This window comes from Sciurus carolinensis, chromosome 3 (assembly GCF_902686445.1).
Source record: "Sciurus carolinensis chromosome 3, mSciCar1.2, whole genome shotgun sequence".
NCBI classification, from domain to species: domain Eukaryota; kingdom Metazoa; phylum Chordata; class Mammalia; order Rodentia; family Sciuridae; genus Sciurus; species Sciurus carolinensis.
The window spans coordinates 162,718,166-162,741,753 of record NC_062215.1 but is presented as its reverse complement, the minus strand read 5'-3'; the positions used below and the strand labels follow the sequence as shown (position 1 = coordinate 162,741,753).

The window sequence follows — 23,588 nt, the reverse complement described above, 5'->3', positions numbered from 1 at the left end:
GATTAATGGCTCTCCCCTGACTAGGCTGAACATTACACACACACATACTTGTTTGTATACACCGCTGTCTTCCTAGCACCTAAGTACATGGCATATCCTTCACAAACATAACTATCTGTGACTGAGACTTTTTAAAAATTGTCAGACCAATGGTTCTCAAGCAGGATGACTTTGCTCCCTACTCCCCCAGGGTCCCAAAGGGACAGACAGCAATGTTTGGAGATAGTTTTAGTTGTTACATCTGCCAGGGTTATACTAACATATAGTGGATAGAGGCCAGGGATTGCCAAACACCCCACAATGCATGGAACCCACCAACACTTACCCAGCCCTTGGTGCCAAAGGTGCTCAGATTGAGAAGCCCTGAGTTAGAGGAAAGAGAAGGAAAATGTATATTTTGATCATACTGAATTGGATCTCCTAGAGTCAAGTGCTTATAGAAATACATTCAATACCTCCAGATGCTGAGAGACGTGCGTATTCACACAATCAATGACTGATGTATGCCCTACAGGCAAGAGACGCATATTTTAATGGCTTCTGTTACTCTCCAGATGCCAAGCACAAGGCTGAGATTTAGTGGTTCAGTAACACCTGTCTGTAACCCTCACTTAACCTAAAAAGGACCTCAAAACTGAAGACCAGCCTTGAGCTGCCTTCAGGTGGCTGCCTTATTTCACATATTTGACCAAAGTGTAACAAAAGCTAATGACATCACAAAAGAGCCCCACCCACCTGCCACGCCCCTTGGCTGTCACAATGGCTAAGGCCTTAAATACCCTGACTCCTGGCCTCCGGGGCTTTGCAAAGCCCCTCATTTTGGCAGAAATTACAATGTCGACCAGCCGCAAATTAAAGAGTCATGGCATGAGGAGGGGCAAGAACCGAGCTCCCCACAAAGGTGTCAAGAGAGGCGGCAGCAAAAGAAAATACCGGAAGGGCAGCCTGAAGAGTAGAAAACGGGGCGATGATGGTGAGTGAGGGGCAAGTAGGAGAGCTGGTAAACTTGGGGACATGGTGCTCCCCAGACCCATCCTCCTGGAGGCAGCCCTTACCTGACCCCGAAGTCTCAGCCTGAGATTACTTCCAGCGACGCGGTTCCTGGGCAGTTTGGGCAGGAAGAATCCTGATAAGTTGTTCTAATGGGTGTCCCTGTTGCAAACCTGTCCTTCCCCTACAGCCAATCGCAATTACCGCTCCCACTTGTGATCTACTAGTGGGCCCTGCCTTGGTGGACTTCAAACAACACCAGGCAGCAACGAGAACAGAAGGGGGACTGCCAAGGAGACCTGAAGTTAGATCGAAGTCAGAGAAGAACCTATGGTGTGGATAAGATGCCAGTCGTGATGAAGTGAGGGATGTATATGTTGGCTGTTCCTCCCCAACATCTCAATAAAAATTTGAAAACTGAAATGTTTCCTTTGATCCTTTGGAAAAACTTGGTTTCCTGAGCTAGGGGTGAGAATTGGATGGAAAGAAACTATTAAAGATGACTTGGAAAATATTTATTTGACCATGCAATGGTGGTCCAACTCTAGCCAAGAAACATCACTTAGTTTTTTTTTTCCCCCTTTTTTTTGTCTCAATGAACCAGTCCTCTCCCCAACATGGACAGGGAAGAGAAGAAGAACTATCTGAGTTTTAAAGAGGCTTATCGTAAGTCAAAGTCTTGACCCAGAGCTATGGACCATCGGGAGGGGCTTTCTAATTCATTGATAACAGCCTGCTAGCCTAGACTTAGGTTATTTTGGTTTCTGGTTTGAGATGAACAAGTCTGGAGGCAGGAACATTGCCTGACTCTGATGTCATAAATGAACCTTAGCTGGGTGTGACTAGCAGTAGGAATTACCTCAATCTGGGTGGACCTTATTGATCATTTGGGAGAGAACGGTCCTTGGAGCTCTGCTCATTTAGGAAATGCCTAAGCCCTCACTTTCCCTGGACCTTGGGTTGTGACAGTTTATAAAGCCTCTGGCCAGGGATCTGACACCACCTCTCAGCATTTATTCACTTAGAAGGGGTCATTATTTAATGAACTGAAGAACCAGCCACCCACGTGGATTCTGGGGAGGCAAAAAGTTTCCAGCAGCGAGTAGTGGAGGGCTCTGTCTGCTGGTGACAGAGCAAGAGAAGAGGAAACTCCTCATATTGCCAATGAAACAATTGTGTTCGGGATTGGAAGACTGTTAACAAGGTGACCCACAGGGACAGAAAATTCGTGCAGGTCTTTTCACTTGTTAGAAGAGTTGCTTGGTGCTCACTGTCTCATGACCCTAGAGAATCTGCACACCATTCCAGAGTCATGTTCAAGTTGGTGGGGAAATCATCTTACCATCAAGCATACAGACCCTTCAAACTCCTCTTCAAACTGAGCTGGACTTGTACTGATCTAAGGTTTCCAGTTTCCTCCTCTAAAATGGGAATAGGGAAAACACTCCCTTTCTCTCCCTGATCCTCACAATTTTGCCTGTTTTACCTCCTAAATATTCCTTTTGTCTGTCCCTTTTTCTCAGATTGGTCTCAAAATGATCCTCTGTGTTTAAAGAAGTTAAAGAAGTTCTTTATTTCAGTTAATAAATGGTTATCATTTATTGAATGATCAGAATAATTCCATTAATGAGTCCATTAAATGGAATCCTTCCTTGAGAAACCGCAAAAGGGCTAATTGGAAAGAGTTGGAACCCACCCTGCCCTTGTGACAGCTGAGAAGTCCTCTACCTCCTTGCAGCCCCCCAGAACCAAAAAGTAAAAACTGTTATTTGGTTGTCAAGCTTTTGTTGCTCTTGCTACAGATTCTTCTAGATTAACCCTTTAGGTTGGGTTCTTAGAAGCAGAGATTGAAACAGATTTGAATGCAAGGTGTGCTTTGGAGTCTAACCCTCAGGAAGGAAAAGGAGCGCTATGCAGAGGAAGGGCTGAATGAAGCATCAGTCGATCGGGTAGGAGAGCCTGCTAGGTGTCCTGCACGTGACGGCCAGTGGGTTCCGGCAGGAGGCTGCTAGCGTGCTGCACACCTGCAGCCTGCCACCCACCCCTGAGCCTACACTTGCTTTCTGATGGCCTGCATTTCTTCCCCACCTCTGCACAGCTCACTGCTCTGTCCCTTCTACTTCGACTGTGTGCCATGGGCCTTCTGGTGTTCTCACGCAACTCAGCCATTGCACCCTGTGCCCTGTTGCCCCTGTACCGTGCCATCACCCAAGTTGCCCATAGGGTCAAAAATGACCTCCCTATAGGGCCACGGGTCAACAGGCAGGAACGAACCAGAACTACAGTAGCGCAGAGAGCCTGACATTAACTACCCACCGGAAACCGGCTATGACTGGAGGTCAGCCTGGTTAAAGGCCCTGTCACACTCTTGTGGGAAAAGAGATCCCTGCAGATGGCTCAAATGAAGAGACATCATTAAAGAGACTATTTGCTGAGGAGAGACACCTACAGCCTAGGATTGGTGGTTTCAGACCCTTAGATCGAAAGGGACAAAAGAAGCCTATGGAGAGCCAATGGGTTCAGGCAGATGGGCCCCAGGGGGAAAGACTGTGTGAAGGAGGATCACAGTGGTGACCACAATCTCAGAAGTAGAGACCAAATACCGGGAAATGTCCTCTGATCTCCTGTTGGCCACACTCATGTAGAAGCCAGTAGGCAGGGCATCCCAAGACCAAGTTCAAGGGACAGCATGTTGGAGAAAGCTCTGCATGCAGTAGTAAGAGCTGACACGACTTTGTAAGGGTGATGTTCTTTTTCTTGAGATTTCTTCAAGTTTGCCACGTTAGCATCCCATTTGTCTTCTCCCATACATTGTCACAGGCCAAAGTCCCTTCAGGAAGTGGACCATGACAGGATTCAAAACTAACTCTTCCAGGCTTCTAAGCCCTTAGCTATAGAAAAGCACATTTTCATGTCATTCGTGTGACGGTGTTTACCCCAACCCAAGACACCGTAATGTTCTAATGCAGCCTTGTATTTCTGCAACTGTCTAAACATTGAAACACTTTAATTAACCATGAGGACAGGAGCGTGGAAAACAGCCTGCGGCTAGTCAAGGTAGACAGATCCTCGCCCGGTGACTTCAGCCTTTACCCTCTTGGAGAAGTTGTGAAGGAACAGCAGCCGCCCGGAAAATTCTGTTTATAGGAACATTTTCCAGGCCCACATATTGGAAATTTTCCAAGACTGGTGTTGACTTAGTCCCTGCCCTCCAGGAACATTCATTCTGTCCCTCTTTATGGCTCCTGCAGGCCTAGCACCTGTGAGTCTTTGGACCATCGTGACACTCCTTAGGGAGATAGGAAGACCATTCTGTGTGATTTTTCTCCACCTCTCCAACCAAGGCAGAATTTGTCCCTCTCCCAGTTTCTTCTGGAACGTCATGTCCTCAAGTCATCACTTGTTTGGTCTTTTTGGAAAGTGAAAAATCAAATCAAAAAAAAAAAAAAACTAAAGATCTTGGCGGCAAACCCTTCTGGGTCACCTTGACCTTGGATACATGGCCTCTACTGCACTGGCTGCAGGTCCCTTGGGAGTGGTGAAGCTCAAAGGACCCATGTGCGGATGGAAGAGCTATGGGGAGCACAGTCGATCCCCACCCCTCACCCCAGGCCTCTTCCAGATGACCCTGGGTGGGTCCAACGTGTCTCTGCAGACAACCGCAAGCAAACAGGAAATTCTGGAGAAAAACTCAGGGCTGAGCTGGGGAGATGAAGGCAGAAATGGCAACTGAGAGGAGACTGTGTGCTCTGGGGGTAGTTGGTACAAGTCAGACACGCCTGGGGCTTGGCTGTCGGGGTCACCCAAAGGTTTTGTCCTTAGAGACCAGAGAACAGCAGCAGCCTGAAAATTTGGTCTCACTCTCTGGCTTTGAAATCTGAGCACTCATGGCCAGGCCAACCCCAGGGAAAGGACCAAACAGAACAGGGTCTTAATTCCTGACCTCTAGGTGCACCTGGTCTTAGTTTCCAGACTGGTCTGCTTGGCCAGGTTGATGAATGACACAGCTATTTTCCTCCAACAGAGCCTGCCTTTCCCCAAGCCCAGCCCCACCCAGGCTTTCTCCCTCTCCAATCTTTCACCAGGCCCAACATGAAAGTTCTCCTCCAGCAGAGCCCGGCGGCCATTCCTACTCTTAGCCCAGAACCCCAAAGAGGTGCAGATGAGCCAGATCTTCATGACATCCGGCACTGCATCCCAGTGTCTGTATTCCATCTGAACCCACATTCCCCTCTTTGTGACCTTGGTGGACCTATCAGTCCTTCCTTTACACAATTTTCTTCCTGTAAATGGGGCTACTTCATCTCTTTCCATGGCTCAACTCCACCATTGCTGTAGCCAAGTGTCCCCTCTGGCAGAAGGGAATGGGGCATTCTGGGCAGCTGGCATGGCAAAACATGAAATAGATGGGCACTGGGGAAGTCCCCATGTGTCTGAATGACTACTGTACAGTGGCGGGGTCTAGGTGATTTTTGAAACTCCATTAACTTCATCTTCCATATCTGTAAAATGTCAGTCATAGTATCTATCTCACAGGGCACTTGGGAGAACTTAAAATGCTATAAACTATAGGTCCTAAGTTAGTTGGAAGTCCTCTTTTTCTCTCAGTCTGGTATTTTAAGTATCTTGTGCCTGTCTGATCCTGGCTCGTGTCCCTACTTCCCAGTCTTTGGTCTCCAGATGCCATGCCACATAAGGCTGAGTCCTGCTCCTGTGGACAGGTTTCGCCAATGACCTATACCAGCTCTGCAGAAAGCTGACTGCAGGCTCCCATTGTGACCTGGAATCTCTCAACCTGTCCTGAGCCAACTGCCTCAGCTAGTTCCTGACATCAGAAAATACCTACACCTCCCTGGGGCTTGTTTTCCTCTCCTATCAAATGTAGGAGATGGGGATGATCTTGTCTTTCCAAACTGACCACAGACTTCAAGAAGCAAGACACAAATCATCCACAAGTGTTATGGTTGGGATGTGAGGTGTCCCCAGAAGCTCACATGTGAGACAATGCAAGGAGAAATGATTGGGTCATAAGAGTTTTAACAAAATCAGTGAATTTATTGTCTGATAGGGATTCAATGAAGAGGTAGTGTGTGACTGGAGGAGGTGGGAATTACAGCGTAGCTTTGGGGTATATATTTGTATCTGGCAAGTAAAGCTCTCTGCTTCCAGATGATCATGTGAGCTGTTTCCCTCTTGCCACACTCTTCCCCCATGATGTTCAGCCTCACCTCAAGCCCTGAGGAATGGAGCCAGCTGTCTATGGATTGAGACCTCTAGAAACCATAAACCCTTAAATAAACTTTTCTTCCCTGAAATTGTTCTGGTCAGATCTTTTAGTCACAGCATTAAAAAAAATGACTAAAACAACAGTGAGGGACATAATGATCACATCAGCGCACACATAGTCATTGTGGGGAGACACCCACCTTCTAACTTAGTATGCTATAAAAAGGTAAATCTGACCACAGATACTGGTGAAGGGAGACCAAGGATGGCTTCATAAACTTATTCCTTTGGATCATGTTTGTTTATTTGTTTGTTTCCTTTAGCAACAGGCAAGGATGTCTATAATTAATTAGCTATGAAGTGTTCCGGTCTAACACACAGGTGTTTTATTGAAAAAGACATACAGAGCTTGAATTTCACAATCTGTGGGGATTATGCTCAACAGTGCTTTAGAATAAAGCCCTGAAGAAGAGATCCACCCTTATACAGGAATAGAAAATGGAACTTTATTGAAATACTGTTTTCTTCAGAAACACAGAAGAATAATACCACACCAAGTATACGATGCTACTAAAAGTTGGATTGGGTAGAATCAGCTAGAAGTACTGTTAAGATGGAAATTCTGACACTGTAGGTCCAGGGTAGCCTGAAATTCTGCTTTTCTAAGCAGCTTCTGGCTGGTGCTGATGCTGCTGGTCTGGGTACCAGGCAGGAATACCCAGAGTGCACACAGTACTCAACTGGAAGTCCAAAGAGCAGGTCCCTCACTCAGCTTCTCTGAATTTCCATGGCAATTCATCAACCCTCTCTGGGACTGACTGTGCTTCCCAAGATGGAAAGAAAATTAAGGGAAGAAATGATCTCTCTGTTCTTTCCAGTTCTTAAAAAAAAAAAGAAAAAAAAAGTACTAGATTAAAGAAATACAGACAGTAGTCACCATCTCTGTGACTTTTCTTCTAGGAATCGGAACCACAAGGACAGGTAGAGGACCTGACCCAGGGCTTTCTCTGATGCCTCTGAACTCTGGGCTGTCCCCACCACTTCATGGAACTCATCCTTCCCAGAGACGTGTAAAAAGAGGGGAGAGAAGAGATGATGAAACGCCGCTTCACACAGTGAGGCTTCTCCCCCATCCCTCTCCCTTTTCTGTTTGCTCTCCCAGACTGCATATCATGAGCGATATCCCACCCCGCATGATGCTCAAAACCTGCCTCCATTTGCATTTGGTTGAGACCAACAAGCAGATTTAGCTAACCCAGAAGAAACAGAATCCACTGGGAAGTTGGGGAGGAATAGGAGAAAAACCTGGACAACAGACCTCACAATGGGAGCTAGGCAGGCAGCAGAGAAGAACTCAAGGCAGTCCTTCCTGACCGCTCCAGTCGGTGCCCATTCTTACATCACTGCCTTCAAAATTCAGAGCCCCAGGAGAGAGGATGTGTGGTCAAGTTTCTGTTACAGTGGAGCAGGGCTGGTCCTGAAGGAAAATGGAGAGACTGTCGCTGAACGAGAGGAGATGCATGCCGTCCAGATACGACAATATCCTCTATAGACGTAAGAAACTGCTTCCCTACCATGCAAAGAATCCGGCGGTACCAGCTGCACAGGGTAAAAACAGCATTTATAATCACAGAGCTGCCCCCACCTTGAATTCCTACATCTGTGAACACCTTTAAAACATTACACTTTTCCTATAAAACTGGTATCTTAGCCCAATAAATTAGCTTCAAGTATATAACATCTATTGTACTTTAGCCACAGAACCAGAAGTTGGCTTCATTCCCCACGTAGAAAGTTTTTAATCTCATCGGGAGGATTACGGCAAGTGGCCAGCAAGGAGAGAGTCACAGAGGTCATGGCAGGACTGAAGCTGGTTGGATGGCCAGACTCGTTCACAGGTGTGCCCATTTTATATTCATACCTCGGCAAAAGTAAGTGTTTCTGGAGATCATGAATTCTCTGGAAGTGTCCAAGATGGACACTGTGACATCCATGAAAGTCAGGAGTATCATGATACAAAGTCATGGTGGGTACAGAGGCCCCGACCTCAGGGAACTGCCTCTCCCTGTGTCCAACTCCCAGGAAGAACAAGTGCCCTCCTCCCCTCTTCTACTCCACACACCCAGAAAGCAAGAGTGTTCCGCTTTAGCGAATAGAAGCCCTCTGAGGTCAAGGTCTTTCTATCCAGTATGGAAGTCACCAGCTATATGTAGCTACGGAACTCTCGGAATAGGACTAGTTTGAGTTGTGATATGCTTTCACTGTGATACCCAGGCCAGCTTCCAAGATTTCAGTATGAAAAGAAAATGCAAAATATCTCTCTAATTTTTTAGGTTGACTATGTGTTGAAATGACATTTTAGATATATTAGGTTAGATAGCTAAAATTAATTTGACATGTTTCTTCTTTGCCTTTTTAAAATGTGGATACTTATACTAGAAAAATGTAAATGGCAAATGTGATTTGCATTGTATCTATTTCTATTGGAGCTGCCCTAGGCTTCCCTGGGTTGTGACAGTTCAGTGACTCCTCAGTGGAGTCGCTGAGCTGCCCTGTACTCGGAACACAAGCCAGCACCACGTAGAGATGAACCGAGTCCGTTATCCACCTTGCCTCTCCCAACTCTGTCTCACTTAGACCTCCTACTCCTTCTCTTGCTCCCCCCGCACCTTGTCTCCATTTGTCTTAACTTCATCTTTGAGGTCTAGGGTTTGGAAGATGGTCACTGCATGCTGTTTATTCTTGTAACATGGTCAGCCTGTTGCCCTCCATATGTCTAAATGATTGCATTTTCTAGATATCTGGGGGTAAAATTGCCCAAAGCTGTATATTTGTGTAGATTCCACCCAGATCATACTCAGCTTCTAAGGAAGGGGCTCGAAGTGGTTCATTATGAACGCATACAAAAATTTTAAAGGTTTTTTTTTTTTTTTGATGTATCAGGAAGTTTTATGTGACACACACACAGGGAGAACTGACATCTAATTATCACCATGGTCTACTAACATCGCACTACCTGCTAAATCTCTTACATGTATACGGAGGCAGCAAGCAGAGAAGAAAAATAAATGGGACAGCACCAGCTGTAAATCCTAAACATATTACTGTACATAAGCTAATTTGAAAATAAACCTTCGGAAGCTTTTACACCCAGGAATAAGAAGAGCAGCAACACTAGAAAACACAAGGCACCCTGACAGATCACACCACCCTCTCAAAATGGATAGTATTGTGATCTTTTTCTTATGGATGAGAACCTGAGGCACACGAAGTTCACCCAGTTTGTCCCATGGCTAGTGGGCAGCAGCGATACCGTGGATCCAGGCCATCTGCTCTGTTTCTGTGTGCCTAGCCACTAAGCTGCTGCACCTTGTCCAGGTAAGGGGGTTAACGCCTCTGCACAGGAAAGAACACACACCAGGTGGCCCAGTTAGTGACAGAGGCAAAACCAGAACTCTGCTCTCACTGCCCCCACATGGTCCCAGTTTCCTGCCCCTAAAACCAGACCACAACAGTGTCCAAAGTGAACGAGGATTTTGACAGCAGACCAAGGATGCTTTCAGGTGGAAGACCAGGGGAGCAGAATCCAGCAGTCGTTACTTCTTTTCATCAGGCAGAGCCAGGGCCAGCTGATTCAGACCCCAGGTAACAAGCCAGAGCAGAATGACCAAGGGCTTCAGCACCAGCCCCCTCTACGTGTCAATCTTGCCTCAACCACTGAACAGTTATGGAACCTTGAACGAGCTGCCCAGCCTCTCCAAGGTCTGTCACTGCTCTGTGCAACTGGGTTAAGAACACGTCCTTCTAGAATCAGGGTGGGAATTTGAATAAAACCCATGTGCAAAACAACTTCACACATACCATGTGTATCCTAAGTACTTTATAAATATTAGTTCCTCTCTGGAATCCCCCTGGATCCCTTCAACTTCAGTGAGAACCAAATAGGGACCCTGATATTTCTAGAAAAGGATCCTAAGTGGAGTAAAATAAGCGTGTAGCTCTAGAGGGTTACACGCTGTTCACAGCATAGCAAGTTGGGCAAAGTTAACCACAGGAGATTCGCCCCACAGCCTCACTGGCATTGCTAGAAAGAAAGAGGAGGATTTGGTGACTCTGGCATGAGTCACAGAAGCCCTTTGTGTCTCCCAGGAGAGAAGAGGGTGGGGCCTCAGGCTGGGGGAATGGGGGAGGGCTGGCAGCCTCAACTGTATCTAAGAAAGGCTGGCTTCATGCCCAGCCTGGTGTGCTGTAAGGGTGGTGGGTGGAGGTGTCCCGTGAGGTGGGGACAGGTGTGCGAAGAGCAAAGACTTGGAAAAAGGGAGAGACCTCCCTCTTACTTCTCTCATCTTGCATTTTAACTAATTAAATTCCATTTTTTAAATTACAAGGCTAAAAGGAGGCCCATTTTCTATGCCTCAGTTCCCTTGACTGATAGTCTGGTACTGGAAACATCACGGAGCCCTCAGGGGACAGCCAGGGCCCATCTTCTCCATTTCCCTAAATCAGCACAGACAAACAGGTGAGACCCCAAGACTCCCAAAGCCTGGCACGAACTTCTTTCTAGGTCTATTTGACTTTCCAAGGTCTCAACTAGAAGGTAATCAAAGACTGAGGGGAGACACCATTCTGCAAAGAGACCACTTGAGTGCCTCACTGTCACTTATCTCTTGGAAATTCCCACCATAGTTGACAACACAACCTCATGGGTTTTTTCCTAATCAATGGAGGCAGAAATTAGTGGGCTTTGTCACTTCTCAGTTTCTGGCTGTGTTTGCCGTTCTCCAGGTGCTCAGTCCCCATGGGTACAATAACATCATAGCTACAGGGCTGGGGCCCTGTGGCCCTAATAGAGCACAGTTTCCCTCAAGACAGCCACCGTCAGCTCTGTCTCATCCACACTACTTGCTACAGGGTCTCCCAAGTTGGAACAATAGCCTCCCCACTAAATCAATAAGGGTTTGTTGAATGTCTACTCTGTACTGTATTTATAGTTTCCCACAACCCTCTATGATGGCAGCCAGTGTTCCGTAAAAATCCGTGGAGAGAAAGGCTATTGTACCATATACCAGTGCTCGTGTTGAAAGAGTGGCCCAGATCACGTTCGCCCTTCAGACATGCCTCTGAGGTAAGGAAGGCAGCAACTCAAGAGGCAGGTCATCCCCAGGAGGGTGTTAAGCACCTGAAAGATGCAAAACATTGTCCTGGGGCCATCAGGCTGTACATTATGTGGCACTTAAATGTATCAATTTGATCAAAAAGGGTAGGGGAGAGCTCCATAAACCCAGACTGCTACCCCAGACCCAGACATTCCCAGGAGAACAGGCAGTGCCATGTTTCATACTCCACTGTGTTCCCAGATCCTAGGACAGTGCCTGGCACATAATAGTTACTCAACAAATATGTTGAGCAGGTGGACATCTGGATGATGGTGGCAGTTCTGAGAAGGGATCACATATGTCTCCCAGTAGGAGGAGAAGGGAACAACAACAGTGAGGAGTGCAGTTGGAAAGGATCTTAGAGTCCTTCTAAACCAGTCTCTCAGGTTTATATGGAGAATTGAGGGCCCAGGTCACATGGCAGAGTGGTTTGGGAGACCTAGATCCCTGTTCTGACAGAAACTCAGGGGGAAAAGAAGAACTGTCCATAGGGATTGGAAGTCGTCTTTGTCAACCCGTCACTCCTACTTCCACCTCCATCCCACGGACTAGGTCAAATCCTCTTTCTTTTATAATAGAAAAGCACTAGAATGCATCACTTTTCACATCCATGACTCTTTTCTTATGTAATCCTCTGATTGTAAGCTTCATGAAGCAGGGGGCTTGGTTTGGGTTTCTTTCTTTCTTGCCAACCATGGTAACCCAATAGTCACCACCATAACTGGATTACATAGTATTTGTTAAATGCATTTGTTCATTATACATTCCCTCTCAGTTACAAACTAATTTTCTTACAGACTCAAAAATGGTTTTCATTGAAAACACAGTCACCTGGTGACTGTAAAGTTGTGTCTGAGAAGATGATCAGAACTGAAAAGGATCATCCCTGTCTGAGGAAACTGGTGAGAACCAGAAAAATGTATGGTTATTGGAGCAAAGTAAAGGGGTTCTGCTTTCACAAAAAGAGCGGGTGTTTTTCAAACCTCAGACTCATACATCTGAGCTGAGAGAGTGAGCGTGCGGGTCTTGCTCCAGGGCATAAGTGTGGGAAGGACAGGAGAGCAGAAGATTCTGCTAGTGGAACTAAGAGGAAGCAGTTACCACCAGTGTCCAAGAGGTAGCTGGCCTGTTAGAGAAAAACCTGGACCTGAATTTGGGGATATTTGCACCCAGAACACCACTGGAAAGAACTCAGTATCCTCTAGACTCAGCACTAAGAGAGGAAGCAGTGCTAGCCAGGGCGAAATGTAACCAGGAGTTTTTCTTCAGGTTTGTGTTAATTTGTGCCAAGTTAGGTACCTATTGATCATTCTCCAACAGTAAACTTTGTACTAAGATTGTGAACTTTAGTTAGAAAATAGAGAACCATAGCATGATACTCATTCAGTATCAAGGAGGATTTCAGATTCAGAACTTGAATGAGAAGCTGAGTCATGGAGGAAAATTGGGGCAAGCGAAACAATGTAACCACCAAGTCAGGTTGGCACCCATAAGCTGCGAAGAACCAGGGAGCTTGTCTGCAGAGCGCAGGCAGGAGCTCAGACCAAAGATTTTTGAAACTATGGTGGGTAGAAGTTTAAACAACAGCAATGAAAATATGAAGAGTTGATCTTTCAAAATGCAAATATGAAAACTCTTAGACCCAGACATTTCTCCTTAGAGGTCTGCTATGGTTTGAATATTCGTGCTCCTCCAAATTCCTGTGGGAACTTAATTCCCACCATTCCCACCGTAACAGTGTTAAGAGGAGAGGCATTTGAGGGGTTGGAGGAAACTAGATAGGCCTGCTTTTGCTCCTTGGCTTATACCAAGTGAAGATACGGCATTTTCCCCTCTGTAGCTTTCTAGGTGCCATCTTGGAAGCAGAGACCAGACACCCAACCTGACAGTGCCCTGACCTGGGGCTTCCCTGATTTCACAACTGTAAGAAATAAATTTCTGATCTTTTTGAATTACCAGGTCTTGGATATGTTGTTATAGTAGTATGAACTAAGACATCATCTGTTCTAGAAAAATCTTTACACCTCTGCACATGAAGTGTTCCATAATGCTCACGGCAGCATGTGAAGCATAGAGTTGCTTAAATAACAAAAATCGGCCATCTGTAAAGTCTAATGAGGACCTCTCCATTGTAGTACACCATAGAGTACTAAATAAATACAGTAATATTACAGCTATCCCCTGATATAGTAGTCTACGGCAGTTAAAAAGTGAGTCGGTATGTGTTTGTGCACTGACACACACATACACCGATGTACTGATTTAGATAGGTTTCCAAGTCATATTTTTAGGTGGGACAAAGAAAGCAAGAAGGAATACAATGCATACAATATGATCCCATTTAAATTTAAGACAACAGAACTTTTCATATTTAAAAATAAGATGGATGAATATAAGTACATATAAATATATACATATGTATCAATACATCAATCTCACACATGTGTACACACACACACACACACACACACATAATTTTGTGTATTTTTAAAATATTTTCACCTAGTTGTTAACAGTGATCATCTCTGGGGAAAAGAGTAAAATTAAATGATGAACAAAGAAGACTTTTGATTTATCTATATTGTTTAAATTTTATTACACATTACTTCTATAATTAACTTTTTAAAAACTTCTTGAAGCTGCAAGCAATTTCTATCTGGCAAGAAATGGAAACATCAACAGTTCTTTAGAATAGAGTCTCTTTGTTCATAGGAAATTGCCCACATGAGGCTTTTAGTGAAATAAATGGACTGTCTGATGTGCTTGAGATGTTCTTGCCAGGAGAAAAAGTTCTTTGAGGGTGTTACTATTTCCTGTGCTAACATGTTCCTATGTTGGAGCAGAATGGACTGGACTAGGAGGTTATTGAGGACAGAGTCCCAGATGAGAAAGGAATGAGGGCCAAGAAGACTGGGGGGCATTTATATCTCATCCAACATAGGCAGGCTCAGTATTTGAGCCCTTGTGGTTACAGGTTTGAGAATAAGAAGATTGAAATATTCCCCCAAAATATTTCATGAGACTCTGGCTACAATCTATATGCTTTCTGTGCCTACCTACCATAGGAAGCCCTGAGTCACAAGACACCCTTCCTGCATGGAAACACTTGTGCAGACCACAGGTGGGTGGTTATTGTGAATGTTATCTTTTTCACATTGCATTTTTGAATAGATCAATAAAGTTACAAGTTTTCATATATTTATTTTGTATCTGGCTACCTTATTAACCTCTTGTTCATTCTACCAAATTTTAGTTCATTTGATGTTTTTTTACATATGCCATCTGTTATGGACTTAATTGTGTCCCCTAAAATTCATTAAGTTGAAGCCTTAATGGTTCAGAGTTCAGAAAATGACTGCATTTAGGGAGAGGACCTTGAGAGAAGTGATTAAGTTAAAATGAGTCCATTAGGTGGGTCTTGAACTGCTTTGACTGTGTTCTCATGTGAATAAGAAACTTGGACACACAGGGGGACAATTCACAACCTGTGAAGAGAGAGAAAAAGGTAGATATCTGCAAAACAAGAAGAGAAATCTCAGAAGAAACCAGAACTACTGACCCTTTGATCTTGGAATTTCAGCCTCCAAAACTATGAGAAAAAAATAATTTCTGGTTTACTTTTAATTTTTTTAATTCTATTTGTTCTAATTAGTTGTACATGACAATAGAATGCATTTATACATTTTGATAACTCATACATTAATGGAGTGTAATCTCATTTTTCTGATTGTACATGTTGTAGGATTTTATCAGTCATGTAGTCATACATGTACATGAGGTAATAATGTCTGTTTCACTCTACTATCCTTCCTACCCAATATCCCTCCCCCTCCCTTCACTCCCCTTTACCTAATATAAAGTTGTTTGTTTTTGTTTGTTTTGCAATGCTGGGGATTGAACTCAGGGTCTTGCGCATGCTAGGCAAGTACTCTATCACTGAGCCATATCCCCAGTCCAAGAAAATTAATTTCTGTTGCTTAAATCACAAAATCCATGGTATTTTGTCATGACAGCAAACCAATGTATCATAATACAATCAGAAAATAAAAAGAAGTTTGACTTCTCTTCCACCAGAATGCTACCAGTTATTTCTGTTTCCTGCCATGTCACAATGGCCACCATATTATAAAGTGTAGGGTGTACCATGAGAAAGAAGGTCCTCATTTGACTTCCTAATGGGGTCATTTTTATTGATTTTGTGATTCTTAATGAAAGAATTAACTGTGAAAGGTGTACATGTCATTTGACTAAACTTGTCCGGGGTTTCATTTGATAATAAGATTCAGATTTTCAGTTTCTAAATCAAACCCCTTCCTTATTCTATCTTCTCACCAAGCAACTGACTGACAAGAAAGAAAGAAACTGTTATTTCAGAAGAGAATGGTATTTACTACCCAGTGTAATGATTGCTTCTGTCTGGGGAGGAAAGTGTCCTTTCTGCTACTAACTCTTGTTTCCCTTCCTTGAGAAGAAGAGGGTTTTCTCTCAGTGAAATACAGAGCAGAAGAGCTACAAAACAAACACCCGCCTCTTTGGAGCAAGCTTCCAGCCCTTTCTGCTCTATTGTGTAGGAAGGGGCCCACGCTAGAGAAAGCCCTTGGTGTGGTAGGCAGCTTTGGGGATGGTCCTAAGGAATCTGGCCCCTGATGTTCAGGAGTGTGGTCTAGGCACTGTGGCTGACTTCAGTGAGCAAGACTCAGCAAAAGCGATAACATGCACCTCAAGTTTGTTGAAGACTCTGGTGTCAGTCTTGCTCACCTCTCCTGCTCTCATTCACTCACCCCGATGGAAGCAACTGCCATGTTGGGAGCCGCCATGTGGAGAGTGATATATGGCTGGGAACTTAGGGAGGCCACTGGCCATCAGCCAGAGGGGAACAGAAGATGTTGGCTCAACAGTCTGTAAGGAGCGGAACTCTGACAACAAGTGAGCCTATCAACAGATCTCCCCCAGCGAAGCCTTCCAGTGAGGTAGCTGCATGCTAAGAAGCTCAGAGCCAGGGCACCCAGTTAAGACACACTCGTCTTCCGGGTCCCCAGGAACGCAGAACTCTGATTTGGGGAGTACTTCTTACACTGTAATATGTAATGAATGCATTTGTTCAGCCTGAAAATACAAAGGCCTCAAAGCTGCTGAGAGTTAGTGAACCTATAGGCAAGGACTTTCCCTCTCTGGGAATCAGAGCCTCCTCTCTGTGGAATGAGGAATGTGGGAGAGAGATCTCTAGAATCCCTTCCAGCTCTCATGCTTTATGGCTCTCCTGAGGCAACCGCCCAATCTCTTCCTCCTCCCCTCATCACCACCATTCAATACCCGGTCAGGTGCCACCCCTCTCCAGGCCTCCCGCCCTTCCACAGGACTGCCTTGGCTGCTCTACTCAATCCTGCAGTGAGAAAGGAAGAGGGATCTTCCCGGAGTGAAGAGGCTCAGCCCCCATCCTCTAGCCCCAGCCTTTCCAGAACTCCAGGAGCTGACGTGAATGCACACTGGGGATGGCCCCACCTTCTGGATGGTTACTGACGGCTGCCCACTGCCACAAACAGCCCCCAGCCCTCCTCGAGCCTTATGAGACCCATGTCACGCATGCTTCTGCGTTCTTCCACAGGGGGTGCTAAGAGGAACTAAATGCCTGTCACTGGGCTTTGGAAAACACGTGGGCCCAGAGTCAGCCCAACGCAGCGAGCCCAGCAAGTGGCATCTCAGGAGACCAGGCCCGTCCTCCCAAAGTGCTGACATGTGCTTTCTCCAGAGCATCTGGGTCACGTCCAGGGGAGCAATCTGCATGCGTAGAGGGAGGCAGAGAGGCCATCTGCAGGGTGAGTCCAGGTTGGGAAGCTGGGACTCTCTCCTTCAAGCCACTGTAATACCGCTGGATTGCCTGGGTGATGTTGAACGTGATCTCAGTCTAAGCCTCGGTTTATCTTCCTCTAGGACAGGGAGAAATCCCCAAGCGATTTCTGCCTCTCCTAACACCCCTCTGGCATTTCTGCTGAAGCCTTCCTCCCACCACACGGCAAACCCCTCCTCACCCCCTGCCCTCACAGGCACGCCCCTTCCTGAGAGGGCTCCCTGTCTCCAGGAGGGAGACAGGGTCTGTTCCTCAAAGGTCAGCCTGGAAAAGGGAACTGCTGGTGGTGTAGAGTTCAGAGCCTCTCCCTCGACTGTTCGGAGGGACCCTTGTCTCTGCAGAGTGACCAGTAGTTCCAGAGCTGCAGCAAATGGTCCTCGTGTTCCTGAGGAGAAAATGAGGCACAGAAAAAGAACTGAGTTTTGCTAATGCATTTTAATGGTCTCACTCCACCTGCATTCGTGAAATTCCTCCCAGAGGCTGAGCCATCCCTTCAAGCTCAGAAGAGTGCAGGCCAGAGAGGACAGGCATCCTCCTGCCTCTTTCCACCACACAGAAAAGAAAATATGGCTTAAGTAGCTTGAGCGTTAGGCATTTGTTGGCTCCTCTGATTTAAAAAAGATGAAAGGCATCCTGGCTTCAACAGTTTGACTTCATCTTGACCCCCGTTCCCCTACTGTTCTTAACATGGCTACAGGCAGTCCCAAGATCACAAGCATCCTCATTCACATCTAAGACTGTCAGAACATCCTGGCTCCAGCACTCACAGCAAAGTCCCAACGTTAACCGGGATTTGACTAGCTTAAGCCACCCAGAGGTGATGGTTATTGGGGATTGGATATACTATTTAACTTAGCTCTCTCCAGAGTCAACAGCAAAAGCAGTTTCCCCTGAACATTTAAATTCCCAAATTAAAGTGGAAGCCTTTTGGAAGGAGCAAAGGGGAAAATGATACTTGGAAGACAACCAACAAGTATCTGTTATAGATACAAAATGGTTCTTTGAGTTTAGAGCCCCAGGTCTTTAAAGTGCTTAGTAACCACATACTCACCCTCCCTGGACTTCTGGATAATGACAGGAAATCACACTGTGTCCAGGCGAGCGTGCCTATGAACACATGCAGACACTTTTCCTCTTTAGAACCCAGTTCTTCATCTGGAAAGCAGGAGTTGGAGTAGGTGGTCTCTCAGTGCTGATCCACTTCCCAGGTTCCATGCTTCTGTGTAAAGCAGATCCGTCAATGGCTGTCTTGCTGGTTAGTCTCTGTAGCAGGCCCATCTCTGCACTTCTTAGCCCAGGGTATTCCAGGACCCACTGCTGTGGATTCTGTACCGAGGCACCCTTGCCAATTGATTCTGGAAGGGTTCCTCCAACAAAAACACAGCAGAGGTCAAAAGTTGGAATAGGGAATTGTGGGGTATCTTTCTTACTCCCTCTCTACTTTAGGTCACATTTAGGGCAGTGTCTGTCCCTCTGTGGCCAGGGTGGGCCGTCCTCTACATTTCCAGTTCTTGCTGGAATTCTGGTAACAATGGACCTTCCTCCTTCTCCCGAAGGCCTACACAAGTTAATGGCTTGCTACTGTTGTATTCTCTTGGCCTCAGAGTTTCTTATTGGTTTCTTTAAACCTGGCTACACCTCTGAAGTTCTTCTTCCTTAGTTTCTTGGTTCATTTGGGGTTTGGTTTTTCTTTCTTTTTCATTTGAACTACTTGATTTGGATTCTGGTACCCTACTACAATATATATATATATATTTACATTCCTCTGCTAATATTCTTCTAAGCAAAAAAAAAAGTAAAGATTTTTTATCCTCATGTTTTTGTAAACATACAGGCACAGAAATCAATGGCTACTCAAATTATAGGATCAGCCTAGTGCCTGTCAACAGATGAATGAATAAAGAAAATATGGTACATATACACCATGGATTTTTTTCAACCATAGAGAAGAATGAAATCATGTCATTTGTAGGCAAGTGGATGAAAATAGAGAACATCATGTTAAGTGATATAAGCCAGATGCAGAAAGACAAGCGTCACAGAGTGTTTTCTCTCATAATCCTGTTGCTGATCTATGCTTCCAAAAAACCCTGAAGGTACAAAGGGACTTTCAGGGAAGGGGATGGGGACTAGGGAAAGGGAGAGGGAGAGGCACAAAAGGGTAGAAGGGAGAGTTGGTACGATTAGCATGATGCGTACACGCATGGGAAGGTCACAGGGAGATCCACTGATTTGTGTGATTAATATGAATTAATATTTATAATAAAAAATAAAGAAATGGTTAGTACCCTCGGGACACAAATATGGCAATTTGGCTAAGTTGGTAGCAGTGATCAGAACGTTGGGTTGAGGATTCTGAGTCTTCCTAGCAGGTTGAATAGTGGACCCCAAAATGTATGCCCATGACATAAATCTCAGAACTTGTAAGTGTGACCTTATTTGGAAATAGGATCTTGGTAGATGTAATTAAGATCCTATCTTCCTGTGTTGAGGATGGCACCCCAAATCCAAAGTCCAGTGTATTTATAAGAGAAAGGAAGGTGGGCTTTGAGACAGAGAAAAAGAAGACCCTGTGAAGATGAGGCAGAGATGGGAGAGATGCAACTGCAAGGCAAGGATTGCAGAGGACCCCGTGGAGTCACCAGAAACTTCGAGTCTCCCTCAGAGTCTCCAAAGAGAACTGATCCAGCTGCCACCTGCATTTCAGACCACCAAGTATTGGCCTCCAGAGCTGTAAGAGAATAAATTTCTGTAGTTTTAAGAATAGTTAGTTTGTGATATTGTGTCGTAGAGCCCTGGAAAGATAAGAGAGGCTGCATTCTAACCTACAGCCGAATAGAGAGCCGCGCAGCCCGGGGCAAGAATCCACCGTCACCCTTGTACTGGTTTGGACTGCTTAGAGACCTGTGGGCCTGTGAGAATGTCTGGGATCCAGTGAACTTCCTTATGAAAACCTGTGTATGCGGGCATGCAAGCCTCCAATGAAACCAGTGGAATACACCATGTACGCTTCAGAGGAACCAGGAATGATCGAGAAGAGAGGACAGAGACAGAGACGGTGAGGTTCCCAGGTTTCATTGCAGGTGCACGCATGCACAGCTTGAAAGCAGAGACTGTCTGCTTCACTTCTCTTTTCTCCACTCATTGTCCTTGTGCCCGCAAGGCGCCTTGCACACACAAGACATGGGATCAAAGTTGGAAGAATGAATGGAGAATAAAATGAATTAATTGGCCACTTAGTGAATTCCCAGGCTGTGAATTGGAGCCAAGAGAAGCAGGTTGCTCTTGGATACACCAATAAATCCCTGTGCTAATCTACCCTTCCAAATAGGCGCACAAAGCTAGACTGAGAAACAGAAATCTGTGGGAACGTCAAAATTTGAACCAAATTGAATTACCTGTGCCGAGAACTGGTTCAGACTTGTCCAGGCCCCTGTCCACAACTCTCAGACACACTGTCCTTTCCAGCAGACTCGGGTATGCAAGAGGGACTGAGCTGACCCTGTTAGGTTATTTAAACATCTTAATCTGATGAGTGATTAAAGCAGTATTGCAAGTGGCCAACTCAAGAGCCAGCTCTCCTAGCCCCAGATCCTAGCTGTGCTACTGACCATCAGTGTGACCAAAGGGAAGTGATTTGCGCCTCTCTGCCTCAGTTTCCTCATGTGTAAAATGGGGATAATAATAGTACTAGTCCATAGGGCTACTGTGAGGATTACATGAGCTACTGTTTATTAACTGCCTAAGACATTGGCTGGCAGAGAAAGGGCACTACATAAATAACTGCTCTTCCTAGAACTTACTGCACGCAGGTATAACTTGACTGAGTCCACAGAGCTTATCCCTTGTACTCAGAGCATATTGGGGAGTCCAATGAAGAATCCAAGGACTGTATAGACATGGACTCAAGCCAAGGGTCCACACTCCTTTCCTTGTCGGGACAACAAGAGTCTTGGCCACATCTATTGACCGTGCCCTGGACTTCCTTTCCCCCATAGCAGTCCATCGGGAAGGTCTGAGGAGCTAGCGGCATAGACTAAGCATAGACAGAAGAGCAGTAGGGGCAGAGATTGCAGGAAGCCCCAGAGGCTTGGTATGAAATGCCTTCTCAGCTTTATGTAGACTTCAACTTTCTCTCATCCTTTTCTGAGCCGAGAACACTCATTTTGTGAAAAGAATAACAAAGATGCATATATGCCTATAAATGGAAGCTGAAGTGGTGACCGAGGGCTTCCTCCTGCCAAGGAAAACAAGTGCAAAGCACTGGAGCAGGAGCCAGGGGACCCCATGGAATCAGAGGCTCTCCATCTCCCTGGGACCCAGCTCAGGCCTGTGCAGGCCTGGTCGTGTGGGAACAGCAACCCCCTGGTCCTGCAGCAAAGGTCTGCCAGGAACCTTGGGGCCACGGACCAGGAGTTGCCGGGAGCTGAATGCTGCAATTTGCCATGGGAAAGGAGAGAGACAATTGGAGGCTGGTGGCCCAGAGAAACCACTGTTTAATTCAACAGGCATAACTGAATGATTGCCGTGGGTGAGGCCCAGAGCGGTGGGGCAGAAAAAGTGAGGCCATCGTGTCTCCCCTCCCCGAAGACCTAGAGGCACCGGGAAAGGGGTCTGTGAAGGAAAGGGCGAGACAGAGATGTCAACAGCCCTTTCCAAACATTGACTCTGCTCTGAATGAGGAAGAACTGGGTTTCCCAGGAGTGAGCGGTCACCCTCAGTTTGAGAAAGTGGCATTAGAAGTAACTCTTAAAGGAAGGGCAGGATTTGGACTGATGGGGATGGGGTCATGGGAGGGCACTCAGGGTAAAGTGACCAATGTGACAAGGTACAGAGGCAAGGAGACAAAAGTCACTTCCTGGGGAAGCAAGAGGTCTAACCTGTCTGGTTGAGCAAAGTGCAAGAAAAATGTGTAAGTGAGCAACTTAATGAAGGACCCTAAAAATTGAGCTGGAAAACCTGTGCCTGGCTTAGGAATCTGGGGAACCCAAGGAGCATAAGACCAGCACTGAGCATAAGGATAATTTATGGGTAACAAGTAAGGGCAGGTTGGGAGAAGGAAAGAATGGAGGGGCCTCACGATTATGAGCCCTTGGAAAGAAAAATACCTAAGCCTTTTGTGACACTTCAAAAATATCCTAGATTCCCTGCCACCACTTACCTATGAGGACCCCATCTGCCTCCCACATCTGTCCCATCTCGAGCCACCCTCACAACGGTCTGCCAAGGCTGGCTCTCTTCCTGGTTCTCTAACATACCAAGATTTTCCATCTCAAAGCCTTACCTCATCTCCAAGATCCCATGATCCATCCCTTCTCTCCCTGTGCACACCAGCTGTTCCCCCTTGGAGAAGTGGACTCTGGTCCGCTAGGTACCAGAATCTGAGCTGGTTTGTGTTAATCACCTTGATTCACAGGATGCTGCAGAAGTGATCCCAGACCAGTCTAGATCCAGCTTGAAGAAGACTGGCAGTTTCCTCCTCCTTCCTGCTCACTGGAGAAAGCCACCCTGACAGAAGTTCAACTATTTTGAGCCCCCAGGCCATCAGCAAGACCGTCCTACACATGTGAGAAGTCAAAGGAGAAAGACCATGGATAGCCAACTTCCGGTTTTTGTAACCAGCCTGACCCAAAGGCTAGACATGTGAGTCAAGGAACTATCTTGAATATTCAGCCTGGTCAAGCCTTCAGATGACTCCAGCCCCACGTGCTATCTGACTACCATTGCACAAGAGAACCCCCAGGAAAACCTAGCAGAGCCTAATCAATCCACAGAGCTGTGAGAAATATGTTCTTGTCATAAGCCACTAAGTTTTGCAGTAGTTTTGTCTTTCCTCTGAAATGTTCTTTCTCTCTCACCCTTGCATTTCAGAGGAAAGACAAAACTCCCCATGGCTCCCTTATCTTTCTGTCCTCCTCTCTCCAGGCTCAATTCCGCTCCCCCCGCCCCACCCTGCAGCATCAACAAAGGATGCCCATAAACCGTGGGAGCAATTTCCTGCTCACTGTGTAGCCCCTGGTCTATCTCAATGCAACCATATCTGCTGCCCCACATCATGGAGGGGACCAGTTAGTTTCAAAAGAGGAATTCACAGGGCTTCTCAATCACCTGCCTGGGAATGGTTGGGAGCTAGAGGAGGGCCACCGCCAGAGGCCCCCGGAGCACTGATCTCTGGCCCTGGCAGAAGCGGTAGCTGCTATTGCAATGTGCTTCTGCCATGACCCAGTCCTGGGGGAACATCTGCAGATCACTAGTTGTCTTGGAATAGGCCATGGGAAAGTCCAAGAGCAGCCACGGCTCTTGACAACCATCCCAGAATCCCACTGGAACTCTGTGCCAGAGTACATGGGGCCCTAAGGTCTTGGGTT

The 23,588-nt window shown here is 46.0% G+C and overlaps 1 protein-coding gene and 1 long non-coding RNA gene across 2 annotated transcripts; one reads left to right on the top strand and one right to left on the bottom strand.

The window, feature by feature from the left end:
• Positions 1 to 834: 834 nt before the first annotated feature.
• Positions 835 to 1,209, top strand: Tnp1 (transition protein 1). Its single transcript, XM_047543051.1, has 2 exons — positions 835 to 973; positions 1,181 to 1,209. The coding sequence occupies exons 1-2, from the start codon at positions 835 to 837 to the stop codon at positions 1,207 to 1,209; spliced, it is 168 nt and encodes a 55-aa protein (XP_047399007.1).
• A 14,038-nt stretch (positions 1,210 to 15,247) lies between these two features.
• Positions 15,248 to 22,675, bottom strand: LOC124980357 (uncharacterized). The gene is made up of 3 exons (XR_007107787.1): positions 22,625 to 22,675; positions 18,272 to 18,587; positions 15,248 to 17,605 (listed from the first exon to the last, which is right to left on the bottom strand). It is a non-coding gene; the product is annotated as an uncharacterized LOC124980357 (long non-coding RNA).
• Positions 22,676 to 23,588: the final 913 nt, after the last annotated feature.